Source organism: Polyodon spathula, chromosome 3 (genome assembly GCF_017654505.1).
Source record: "Polyodon spathula isolate WHYD16114869_AA chromosome 3, ASM1765450v1, whole genome shotgun sequence".
NCBI lineage: Eukaryota > Metazoa > Chordata > Actinopteri > Acipenseriformes > Polyodontidae > Polyodon > Polyodon spathula.
The window spans coordinates 73,284,140-73,297,628 of NC_054536.1; the positions used below are offsets into that span (position 1 = coordinate 73,284,140).

General features: G+C 37.8%; 1 protein-coding gene across 2 annotated transcripts in view; it reads left to right on the forward strand.

Moving 5' to 3' along the window:
- Window positions 1–12,195, forward strand: part of LOC121313396 (centrosome and spindle pole-associated protein 1-like) — a 33,478-nt gene extending 21,283 nt beyond the window's left edge. For both annotated transcript variants that reach the window (XM_041245879.1, XM_041245881.1), the window contains 15 exons: window positions 1,024–1,171; window positions 1,543–1,695; window positions 2,316–2,428; window positions 2,958–3,107; window positions 3,475–3,612; window positions 4,310–4,414; window positions 4,507–4,573; window positions 5,088–5,217; window positions 7,668–7,807; window positions 8,310–8,441; window positions 8,873–8,922; window positions 9,037–9,100; window positions 9,727–9,827; window positions 10,075–10,222; window positions 10,680–12,195. In XM_041245879.1, the coding sequence (XP_041101813.1) occupies window positions 1,024–1,171; window positions 1,543–1,695; window positions 2,316–2,428; window positions 2,958–3,107; window positions 3,475–3,612; window positions 4,310–4,414; window positions 4,507–4,573; window positions 5,088–5,217; window positions 7,668–7,807; window positions 8,310–8,441; window positions 8,873–8,922; window positions 9,037–9,100; window positions 9,727–9,827; window positions 10,075–10,222; window positions 10,680–10,906 (1,866 nt within the window). In that variant the 3' untranslated portion in view covers window positions 10,907–12,195. The remainder of the gene's footprint in view (window positions 1–1,023; window positions 1,172–1,542; window positions 1,696–2,315; window positions 2,429–2,957; window positions 3,108–3,474; window positions 3,613–4,309; window positions 4,415–4,506; window positions 4,574–5,087; window positions 5,218–7,667; window positions 7,808–8,309; window positions 8,442–8,872; window positions 8,923–9,036; window positions 9,101–9,726; window positions 9,828–10,074; window positions 10,223–10,679) is intronic.
- Window positions 12,196–13,489: the final 1,294 nt, after the last annotated feature.

A 13,489-nucleotide genomic window follows, 5' to 3' on the forward strand; every position in this document is an offset into this window, starting at 1 on the left:
TGTTCACAATGGATACAGCACTGTTTTGTAACCTGATAACTCATCATCATCATCAAACTTAAATTGAAATGGTTTATTCAGTCTTTTCAAAGCAACTTGTCATCGCTAGAGTGGCATGTAAACAAACGGCGAAATGCGTTGCTATTTCTTTTGCTGCAAAAAGTTGGAAATTATTCGAGCTCTTGACAAAAAACCTGAATTGTCACCTGTATTTGTCATTTGTTCAAAATGACAAATACAGGGTTCAACATCAGCTTGCTGCAAGACTTAGTACATAACGAAGTTCCAGAAAGTTACAAAAATGCCTGGGTGGATCAGCATCTACTGAGAAATGTGTTGAACTCTTATGGACTACCGCTATACTGGATCCCCAATAACAGCAACAACAACAATAAAAGCATATCTAATTACATTCTACTGGTTATAGCCTTGCGCTGTCTCAGTGGAATTTGGATTCAGGTATTTATTAGTGTTATTAGAATATTATTATAAGAATATTATGTAGTGGGAAATGTGGGCGAGTAGGGTAACCTATTGTAGATTTACTACCAGTATTAAAAAAATATCCTGTACTAAATATTTTGACTGGATCATTTTTATATCATTACCCATCAGTGCTGGATTTTATCTCCATAAGGATTAGAATTGCTGAAGCTACTGTTCTGTAGGAAAGCTTGTAAATATTATATATGCTTATATAATAGGTTTATAAAAAAGATATGTCAAAAAATGTTTATGTTTATTGTAATATTAATTAGGTAATTTGCATTTGGAAGAAGAATTTCTCTCCCTAAAAGAAAACTACATAGAAACCCAAATTATCCAAAAGGTGCTACCAAAATAGCATTGGGAAGTAAAGGCGAGACTTATTTTTATTTAACGGAAACCCTGTAAATGTGGAGCCTCCTAAAACAGGATTTTCATTGATCTTCTCGGGTTGTGAATTTGCACACTGTTATGGGGCTACAGTTTTCAGATTACTGAGTGTTGAGAGCAATATAATGATTTTAAAATAAATGGTAGATGCAAGAAAGGCGGGAGCAGAAGAGGAGGGATAAAGAAGAAAGGGAACGATACGATGCTAAGATTGAGGCCGAGATGAAGAACTACGATCCCTGGGGCAAGGGTGGAGGAGGGGCACCTCTCAAGGACCACCAGGGAAATCTCATCAGTAAGTTGTTGTCTTATTTATTTATTCATTTTTTGCTCCTCAATTTATTTTTAAGAAAATTAAGCTATCTTGCACATAAGGCTGGTAATGACAACCATTGGTAATGTTATGAGGTAAAAGAAAGGGATGTTTACTACACACACACACACACACACACACACACACACACACACACACACACACACACACACACACACACACAGATATGTGTGTTTTAAAAACAGACTATACAGTTTCACATAAGACTACAATTTCACTCCATATCCCCTGTACATGCACTACTGCTCTCATTAAAACCTTAAAGAACTTGTACGACTTAAAGCCTTGATGTTTTTTTATTGAGCTCTTTTTTTTATTTTATCTCTGGACAGCTGATCTGAACAGAATGCATAAATTCAATGAAGACGCATATGTGAACCCTGAAACAAAAGCACTGCAAGAGAAAAGGTCTTTGCTGTCTCTAAACAGGAACTTAGAGACTCCAAGGGATGATACCGGAGCCCCTCCTTCGCACAAGGTTTCAGGTAACTGGGTTAAGCGCCGGAAAGAAATATCACATTCCTATACAGATCAAAAAGTAATTTTCTTTAACCTACAGCTTATGTACTACATGGGTGATCTTATCAAGTCTTCATTTATCCTGTTACAAGTGCTTATTTTGCAATTGTACAAAGTGAAGAGAAGTTAGTTCCTACCATGCAGCAGGCTATTGTTCCTTTCTGGGAGACTGTTCAGTGGGTTAAATAAAATGTAAAGACAACAATAATTTTACTTTTGAAAAAGAACATAAGTTTACAAACGAGAGGAGGCCATTCGGCCCGTCTTGCTCGTTCGGTTGCTAGTAGCTTATTGATCCCAGAATCTCATCAAGCCACTTCTTGAAGGATTCCAGCATGGAAGTAAAAGGGCAATTCTTAAGGTCACACACTTGTGGAAAACCTAAATACAAATCTTCAAAGCTTTCCAAATGGTTTTTTATAGTGCTTTTTAAACCAGAACAAGAACAAACTGGATCAGAACATTCCTGCTGCTTCTGATCGTGTCTGATTGCTCTCGGCAGTCTCTCTTTCGTGATTTTTAAAGCAGCTGTAGGGCAATATGTGGTAAGTAAATGTGTTCTTAAAATGATTTTGTTTTGTTGTAGGATTTGCGTTCTCCAACTCGTCCCCCTTTGCCCGAGGAACTCTATTTGGTGATGTTCCTACACCTCAGCAACTACATGAGCAAGATAAATACAAAGACTACCTCCGCATGCAGGTGATTTTTAAGCAAGCTTCTCCTTTAAATACGAGTATCATATAGTTTTAATAACTAACACGTGGAACATTTGATTGTTGCAAAACTGATCACACACCTCAATCTGTTGGTGTTGTTTTCCTCCAAATGCCTCCTTCAGATAACCAAATGCCTCTCACATTTGGCTCCCTATAGAGTTCCAACCTGTATACTGAATGGTCGTCTTTTATATTCTGTGACCCAAGAGTGAAAAACTAATCGTAGAGTGTGTGTGTGTGCCTAGAGCTAGCAAATCAAATACAGCAGTGCTCCCTTGTTATTTCGTTATCTGACTTGCACATAAGTAGAATTATCAAAGCAGTGACTCAATGGAGATCCTAAAACCATATAATACTGTACATGTCAAATTTACTATCTAAATTGCCAAACCATAAATTATCCATATTCTTACGTTGGTCAGTTCCTTGAGTTTTGTAATTTCTGCAGCATGCTGAGCTTCTAATCTTTAACCAGGAAAAATGGAGAAGTCAATCCCGCTTTCCCATTTTAGATTGAGGAAAAGCGCCGCAAGGAAGTGGAGGAACGGCAGAAGCTGCGAATGGAAGAAGAGAAGGAGGAGAGACGGCTTGCTGAGCAAAGGGCAAAAATCCAGCAGGAATACGAGGAGGAACTGCAGAAGAAGAAACGCAAAGAGGAGGAGGTTAGTGTGGAAACTAAGTAGATTGTTTTGGACTCTCTCAGTTAATTCAACTTTTTGATGTCTACTTTTTACTATGTACTAGATTCATGTCAGAAAAACATTAAATTAACCGGCTGCAGCTGCTTGCAGAGCTACAGATGCCAAAATGCTCACTGATCAAGGAAATGTTTGTCTACTTGTAATGCCGTTTTAAAAGAAACGTCAGTTCTACATAGCTGTTAGCTAGCGATGTTCTGGATATCTTGTCTCCCTGTGGATATGCATTACATTTTTAATGAACCGATCTCAGCACATGCAAAAAGCGAATAGCATGATACTCAGTGGTTAAGATTTAAAGTTTTTTTTTTTTTTTTTAATCCACTTGCAGCAAAAGTCAAAGAATGAAGAACAGATACGTCAAGCACAAGAGCGCCGTAAACAAGAGGAGCAGAAAGAGAAGGAAGAGAAATGGAATGATGAAATGCGGCAGCAGTACGAGAGAGAGCGGCAGGCTAGATTAGAAGAGGTGAGACACGCAGGGAGTGTGACATACACAGTTGAAATCCTAGCCCACTGTTCCTTGGGGTAACCAACCAGTGTACATGAAAAGCATATTGCTGGTAATTATGTCAGGAGTATTTGCCCGGCAGAGTCCTACTGAAATACAACTTCTCTCTTCTAGTGTAAGCCTACTTCTAATCAGATTTACAGCTGTGCGTTACTGAAGCAAAAGGAAATCAAAGCTACGGTTCAGCTCTTGGACAGTTTTTTTTTTTTTTTTAAGATTCTGTTTCTGGTAGATGTTCTATTTTAAACAGTAACACTTTCACAATGAACTAAGCCTTCTAATTCAGATTTCATTCTAAATACACGTGCATTAAACAGGCTTAAGAATGTGTTTCTCTGTGCTGTCACTGTATGAAAGGAATATGGTTCTGTAATATTTTTACTTGGTCTGTTAAGTTATCAGTGTTGAGTTTTTAAGTGCATGATAGTGCCCTTCATCACAGTGCTGATGTCACAAATCCTGCACATGTTTAACAGTTCTGCTAATATGGTAGTATCCTATTGGGGGTTAAAAAACAAATTGTACTGAAAAGACTACTGTGCCACAAGTACTCAATGACACGAATTCTGGTGTACTCTGACTTAATTGGGATACTTCTCTCCCTCCAGCTAGTCGATAGTATTTAGTGCCATACTTGTCATGTCTCTACATGCAGCTCCCACGACAGCCGTCTCCTCCCATCCCGACAATACAGAAGAAGCTGGCCTCCCAGACCCCGAGACCTCCCTCCGTGGACAGCCGCCACTCTGTGGCTTTCTCAGTAAGTTCTCTTTTTTTGTTACTGATATTCGAGTCTTTCAGTTCAAACTGTAAATCTAGAAAACTTTACTTTTCATTTTTTTAAATTAACAGGATCGTCCACAATCAGGGGCCCAGTCTCCACCTGTTCCAGCCAGGAGAAACCAGCTGCGAGCAGCAGGTAGGACATGCCCCAATAGGCTGGTTATGGGCAATTTGTTACACAACCAATTGGGTATGCCAGCTGAGAATATCCCTGATAATATACTTTTAAGTAACCAAACCAGTATTCGCTACGTAAGATTTATTATCCCGAGCTGGCAATGTAAATCCCAGAAGATAGGGATATTATAAAGCCATGTGCATGTTTTGGATACATCTAGAGAACTCCTTTTATATCTAGAGCACTTTACTGAGTATCAGAATCTGAGGGTATAAATAGATGCCTGTCTTCTACTGACAAACATATGTGCTGGGAGATCTGGGAATGAGGTGCATATTTACTGTGTATGTTCTTGTGTGAAAACTGCTGCATTGAGATTTTGCTAGGGTGTTTAGTTACTCTAGCAATGTCTTTACCAGTATCATCGAGACATCTGTCAGGCTATATTGACAAGTGATGGGGATTGGTTGTTGGGTGGGTATAATAATGGAAGGTGACAGATGTGATCTAGCGACTGCCTGTCTGTGTGCAGAGGACAAGAAGGACGTGATAGGTGAGCTGTCGGCTCTGAGGAAACAGCTCCGCAGCGAGCAGCGCCGACTGGAGGGACAGCTTCTCAAAAACATGGACCGGGAGGAGCTGGACACACCCCTCTCTGGCAGGTAGGAGCACTCTGCTGAGACACTGGCAAAACCAGGACAGCGCTCGGTTACTAAAACAAATCCATTGTTACTGACAGTCTGGATTCTAATGATACGATGCATTTAAATAACATTAAAAAAAAAAAAAAAAAAAAAAGAAAGAAATAATAAACCATCCTCTGGGCAATAGTACACAGGTAGCTGGTTTAGGTGGCATAGTAATGTAATGTGTTGAACAAGGTATGAAAACAGAGCACACCTTCTGTAGCATGATGCTGTGCTGTTCTCTGGAGCTAACTGACTGATTGAGGAATGGTCATCAGATGTGGAGTTACACAGCTAACAGGCACCTCAGTGTCCTCCTGTAAGAAATGTTGTGTCCAAGAGAACATGGAGGCCACCTGCATTATTGCTTTTTGATCCAGAGCAGAGTTGCTCCTGGTTTTCTAAAAGTATTTGTCAGAATCTGGAGGTGCATATCTGGCAAGAAACAATGCAGGTATGCAAAAGAGAAGTAAGATACAATCTAATAAATGTCCAATATTTGACAACTATGTTGCATTATTTAGAAAAAGAATATACAAAGTTGTATATTGCAAGTATACTTGTGCCAAAATAGGATAGTATAATGGTACCAATAGTATACTAAAACCAGACAATTTTGGCACAAATATACTTGCAGTATGTTACTTTTTTGTAAGAGATGATATTGGATTCTGATCCAAACTTCTTTATTCCCTCTGTTAAATATTGAACACTATGGGAGGTGAAAAATAACCAAAATGAAATAACAAATGTGCACGCATTATATATTAAAATGTGCAAGTGGTGTGTATTAAGCATATAAGTCAAATACTAAACACAGTACACCCTCAGTAAAACAACCCTGTTTGGGTCCAGAGCCTTTTGTTCGCTGTAGTAAAAGAACAATCCAAAATGAACAGTATCAGCTGCTAGAGTAAGTTAAGGAAGTCACCTTGGATAAAGGCATTCGCTAAATTATTAATAATGTTAGTACTGTATTATTCTTTTATTTTTTTTATTACAGTATTTGTCACTACTAGCACTAATAATAATAATAATAACAACGAGACTGTGAATAATAGGAAAATTACAAGTACAGTACCCAATTTGTGGAATGCTGCATCCAGTATTCTGGCTATGTCCTATTCATTGAAGAACACAGTACAAACCCCACCCCCCCCACCCCCCAAAAAAAATAAACAACAAAAAACACATCGATTTGGTTTCAATTGCAAATGTTTAATTGAAATCTTGGTTCCTTATTTAAATAAATAAATCAATAAATCAATAATAATAATAAATCAATGTTGCTTTGCCGTGCCGGTTGCATAGAGCTGACAAGCCAACATCAGCTGCAGGTTTTATTTTTTTTTTAATTTCTTTATTTAAATCAGTATTTAATCGTATAATGAAATGAGGGCCTATTGCGAGGATGTAAATAGTATTTCTACACTGGGCTGACGGTTTGGACCTGAGGCTGTTGCTGCACTCAGTACTGTAAGTTACAAGCAAGCACCATACATTTTAAAATCAAATTGCCAATACATTTTATTAATCACATAAAAGAAATGAAAAAAAATTATGTTAACATGCTAGGTGCTAAATCTGAGTCGGTGATAATAACTCGTATTTGATTTTAATTTTTTTTTTCCTGGTTTGGGAAATAGTGTTAATGATTTATTAAAGGTAACAACAATAAGATAACACAAAATGTGAATCTTGTTGAGCAGAGTACTGTAGCTTGTAATTCCAGTCTGTAACTTTGTTTAAAAAAAACATAGCCTTCAATATAAAAGTATATATTTTGGCTGTCGTAGTGTCCATTTTAACCTTCGCTTCACTGGAGCAGACACAGTCGTGTACCTTTGCGCTGACTAGATAGATAGGCAATCCTCGCGGGATTTGGTCACAAACAATGTGTATGTGTACATCACCCCGGAAATCACTCAAGCATTACTAATGAAAAACACTGATCCCTCTAAACGTGTTTCTGTGAGCGGAATCTCGATTGGGAAACCACTGTTTGATTAAAGCATAGAACATTATCTTGTTGTAGAGTAAAAAAAAATCAGATTGTCCGTTGGGCAAGCAGCCAAAAAAAAAAAAACTCGTCTGACAGATTTTTTTGGTTGTCCCGGAACGTCGGGCTAGCGATTTTTGCGATCCCTGAGGATCTTGTATGTACTTTTGTGTCATTAAAAAAAATCTAATAAATTCACTTAGTCTGGAAAAATTAATTTTCTTCAAGTTTTTCATGTAGTTTGTAACACATACACCCATATATTTTTTATTTGAAGCATGTCTCAGGAGCATGCAGGGAAAGCAAACATTGTGTCAAGTTTTGGTAGGATAATGCAAGTAGGACTAAGATCAGTCCTAACCCTACAGTGTATAAAAAGGTCTTCACAGTGTGAATCTCATTGTCATTGATGTGCAAACATTTGCAGGCGAAGAGACAGAAGTCAGGTGGATGTTTTTGACATGGCCAGGCTCCGGATGCAGGCCCCTGTTAGGAGACCGTCCTCCAAAGAAGTGGACCCAGTAAACCCCCAGAACATTCGGGATTTCAATCAATTGAAATACAGAGGCAAGTCCAGCTGACCTGTATTTGGGATGTTCAGTAGAAATCACACATGTATGTATGTTTGTTTGTTTGGTTGGTTTAGTTGTTGTTGGGCTATACTGATAATATTGCTGTTCTGCTAGTCTATGCAAATGCAGTGTGGGGATGTAGTTGTTGTAGGTGAGGCCTACAGTATAATGCAAGCGGCCTCAACATAAAGGCTTTCTACTATAAATCTCTGCAAAATGTTTTTATTTTTTTTATTTCAAGATCCTAAGTGTTGAGGGTTTCCTTTAACATTTTCTTTTTTAATTACTATGTTAGATAATTGTTTACAGTATCAAAACAGGACCCCATGCAAAAATATGTGCATATATATTTTTTAAAATAAAACAAAACTTGTGTGGGTGGCAGAGAATCAGATGTACAAGCTGGGGATACCTTTCATTATGCATAAAACATGTGTACAAAGCTCTGATAATACAGTACTTGCTGTATTTTTATTGGAGAGATTTTATGCTCACAGAAAGTGAAACCCGCGAGGAGGTGAGGCAGGCTTACCCAGACCCGCCGAACGACGACCACAGCTTGGAGATCCAGCAGCAGGCACTGCTCCGTGAACAGCAGAGGAGAATAAACAGCATGAGGAAAAGAGGAGGTGACTAGAAGGCTGGCGTATAAAAACAGTGCTTTATAAAAAAAGGCTGCGTTCTGGACCATGCCATAGAACAATGTGAATAATTACTGTGTTGACATGGTTCTGCTGGAAGTGTTCCTTCTGTAGCGAATGTGTCATTGCATGTAAGTCACTACAATACAGTGTTTCTTTGCAGTGCTACACCCCGGTTGTACAGTATTACTTGGTCATCTTACAAATGGCCATCTCACAGAGTCATCCATCATCCCAACACAAAATTACAGGGAATTTAGGATGCATTGACGGTTTAAAGATTTAGAAAAGTTTGTCCTGCACTGGTTTAACGGCAATGCTTTTGGTCTGGTATTAGTTCCAGTGTCCATTCATGGTTAAGGAATAGGTACAATAGTATCTGGAAAGTAACTTGGATTCCTGTTTTCTGCTTTGTACAGATGATCATGTCTTTCCTATTCCACGTATAAACCCACAAAACCTCCTGCTGGTGAGTACCCCCATTGTTAGTGGAAACTTGTCTCTCTTGTTGCTGTAAATGTAAAAATATGTTGGTATGGCTCGCACGGTTTTTATTACTGTATTTTGCATTTGTTTTTTTCAGCAAAGGGACCATTCTGAAGAAGTATTGAGAGGATCATTACTGGAATCGGAGAGTGCTTTCATTGGTGAGTGTACATTATAAATAAACTGATTAGTACATTTTACCTGTTTTAGTGAAATGTAAGGTGGAAGAGTAGTAACATAAAACAAAAGAAAACACTAGAGAAAGCTGTTTTAGTGTGGTACAGATTAAGATAAGTATTCATCAAATCACCAATGTGAACAGGATACAGTCCCAGCTGCTTTGGATTCCACTGTACATGAAATGGGATGTTTAAATGTGTGTACATTCTTAATTAAAGCAGTCCTTTAATTATTCTATGTGCCTTATTTTGATGAAACACTGTAAAACGCAAATGTAAGATCAAAGTACTTTGCGATTTTATACTGGATTGCGCCATCCGCTTCATGTGTGTGATTTTGAAGGGACTTTGAGATGGGCGCTGGTGGAATTCTGTTCACACTGCCCAATGAAGAAAGCGTGGGAAGCAAAAGCTGCTAGCAGATCAGGAGCAACTGACATTCCCTTTAAAACCATAATCTTAGCGATTGCCTTAGCTGTGGTCTATGAACAAAAATCTGCTGTTTATTGCATTAGCACAATTTGTTAATCCAGTGTTTAGAAATATTTAACATTTTTGCATATGTGATTGCAGTGTTTAATTATATTCGTCCCCCCCCCCCCCCACAGGAACCAATGGAGAGACCTACCCACTGCTGGAAGACCCTGAGCCAAGACAGCTTTCTGCAAGAGAGCGGAGGAGACAGATGAAAAAATTAGACTTTGAAATTGTTGGTGTTTTGAGTTGATTCATTTCTATTATTCCTTGACATATTTACTTATATCACACTTGGATTTTAGTAATATCTTGAACGCCATCATTGTGGTAAACCTTGGTATGTGCATCCCCATGCTTCAATCTGTTGGCCTCTGATTGGTTGGAATAATGAAAGATGTATCTTCAGAAACTTAAGACACTTTATTTTTTTTTTCTGCTTGCAGCCTTATAGTTTTCCTCTGTTTTGTTTCCATTGACAGGACAGTGTACTTCCCAGGGAACCCCAAGCACACCCAGACAGCTACTCTCTCAACTCCCTGACCAGTTTGAATGTTGATCAGGTCAGGGCTAGGAATGAGCACAGGATGAAACGGCTAGAGGATCTGCACTATCCCAGTAGGAATATAGGTAAGTAAAACCTTTGCTATTCTAATGCATTTAATGTTTTTATGTTTGAGTGGATTTATGTATATGAAGGGTAGTGATGTGGAAATATAATGAAATAGTTCCTTGTGACAGGATACTACATTTGTTATATTTTATTTATTTATTATGTATGTATTTTATTGCTGATTTATTTATATATTTCTGTGTGTGTTTTATTACTGATTATATATATTTGTGTATGTTTTTTGTCATGTAAAGCGCTTTGTGGCGACCCCCGTTTTAAAAGTCCTATACAGAAATAAATATTGATTGTTGTCTGTTTCACGGTCCAATTCCTTTTCTTGGAGATCCAATCAGGTCTTAAGTTATTTAATTGGGCCTTGCAGTTTCAAGTTTTAGTAGCAAGGATCTGGTTCAGTGTGGGTGAGTTAAGGAGTTTGAAAAATTACCTTTTTACTTTTACTTTTTTCTTTTATAGGAGAAAATATTTCTGTGGAAGATCCAGATGACCTCCTAGACCAGTTTTCCTCTAAAGACAAAGAGAGGCCGTACTCTGTGGATACGGTAGCCACAGAACTCTGGCTCAGACCGGGGACCTCTGAAACACTAAAGCGCTTTATGGCTGGTCAGATGCGACGAGAGAGACCTCCATCAGCAAATTCATTGGCCTTGAACTGGCAGGGCCCTTCAACATCACACGGATGAGTTCTTTGTGAGCAAAGTTAACCATGCCTTTTCCACCAGGGGAAAAATATATCACATGCACTTTCCTGTACCAGAAATATAATGTATTCTGAGTCTGCATAAGGTTGATTTCGTGCACTGTATGTGGACTTCAGTACTTTGCTGGGTCTTTATCAGAATTGTTTAATAATTTATGCCGCATGACAAAATGCAGTTCTCTAAAACGAATGTATGCGTCAGGATTTAAAATATGCTTCTTTTTTTTTTAAAATTGATTTTAAGAAAACATTTGTTTGCTACCTCACTCTATTAAAATATTCAGCCCTTATTTCCAATGAGGTGGTGGGATTAAAACCTGTTAAATCAAACCAGGCTATCTACAAAAAAAAAAAAAAATCTGTTTTTAATCTGTTAAATTACATGGTTTTTGATAAATATAACAATATGCTTCTGCTGTCTTCCTGCATATCTCCTTGTAAATAAGATACTAACATAGACCTTTCTTAGCAATGTATGTCTAAATATATTCTGTGTAATGTAGACACAGGAGGTGACTAGAATGAAGCATACTTCTTTTAGGCCTGTATGCAGTAAAGGGTTAAGAGCAACATGAATGATTTATACCTTCCAAAATCCATTACACTGCACCTGTATGCAATTAGACATACATTGCCAGTAAAGGTCTATGTTTGTCTCTTATTTAGAAAGAGATCTGCTGAAAGACAGCAAAAGCATATTGTTACATTTATCAAAAACCATACATGCTATTTCATTTAATAAATCATCCCCCGTGTGTTGGTAAAACTGCCTCATATATATTTAAGACTTCATAATATGTCTTTATCCAAGGCAACTTACAGGTGTTACATATGTCAAGAAGTCATCTGATATACAGATTTAATACTGTAGGTTTTTTCATAAGGATTTAAATTTGACAATACTTTTGGGAGAAAAAATGACAAATGAATATCGTGGTAATAGCAGCAGCACCTCATCTGTTACATAAAGCGAGTGTGGTTTCTATGAAGCACTATCTATTGACTACTGTCTTACAGCCTTGTGCTGTCAATACTAGGTTTTATTACAGTTGGATTAGTAGTTCTCAATATACATCTAAAAATGGCAACGGGACATATATAGCATGCACTAGCAATTTTGCATAGGCCGTGGTCAAGGTTACCCAACAAATTCCTCAAAGGTTGTATGTTGTACAGACCTGCACTGTTTCAAAGTCAAACCAACAAATGGTCCCAGAGATATTTTGCAGTGGATACACATGGGGGATGCTTTAAATATTAAATATGTACAGTATTTGTGCTGTGTTTTTTGTGTAAATTATTTCATTTGTTTGTAGAAAACTTAATATAAAATAAAATTATATTTTGAAAGTTGTAACATGCATGATCTAAAATTTCTCAAATATATTTATGGAAATTTTTTTTTTTATATATATATATATATATATATATATATATATATATATATATATATATATATATATATATATATACACACACACACACACACACACACACATACAGTGCTCCCTCGCTATAAGGCTCTCGTATTATAACGCGCCTTGGATAGAATGCTGTTAATTCCCTATAGTGATTCATGCAATATTTCTACAGTAAATACAGTACCGGTGTTCAAACTGTAAACCACTTCTAAGTCCAACTTCCATTTCTGTCTTTCTTTTGAACTGAATTGAAAAAAAAAATCTGAACTGAGGAAAAGCTGCGCTGGCATGTTATAACACACAAATCTTATTCAGCATTTGTTTTATAACCAAGTAAATATTATGCCTATTACGTGGTTATCTTTCCTAATCAATTTACTTTTTTGCTGCAAGAGGAGCTGTAGCTTTCTCCGGGAGACAAGACGCTTCAGCGCTTCTCTGTCAGCCGAACCTGGGGCGAGCCCATTCCCTCTCCTTCTCGCACTTGGTTTGCTTGTCTGTTGCTTCAAACTGAAATGCCGACCACCGTTTAGCCACGCTAGTTATAGTTTAAAAACTGCTAATTGAAATGATCCATGAGTGGGAATGTTACTTCACTATATGTGCATGATAGAGGGAGTTATTTTGTATTTTACTCAGATGTATGTTATGTGTCCCGCTGAATGGCCTTCGAGCATGCAAATCATTTTCATGCAGACGGCGAGCTGCAGTCATTCTGCTGATGCGTGGGTTATTTCTTCCTGGAATTTCTCGTGCTGCAGCCACTGCAGTCTGAAAATGATTACGCAGATTGATCAGTCTGTCCCTTACAGAGTCGGTGTCCTGGTTTCTCTGGACTAGTCTGCTGATGGATGAAGCAGACCATCTAATTCTCCAGTCAACTTCTCTCACAGACAGGCCGCCTTCAATCACGCCGATAGCAATCGAGCGATCTTCATTACTCAAGGAGTTCATGGTTGTATCTTTTGCTGTTGTGGTAATTAAAATTAAAACGTATAAATGGTTGTTTATACAGACTCTTAATCGACTAATTTTGGGAATTTTAACTCGACATGGAGCACCTGGCGTTTCACATGACATAAGCTCAGTATTTTGTTATCCCAAGAACAATACTACTCAAACAATCAACAAACTGCTCACTGTTT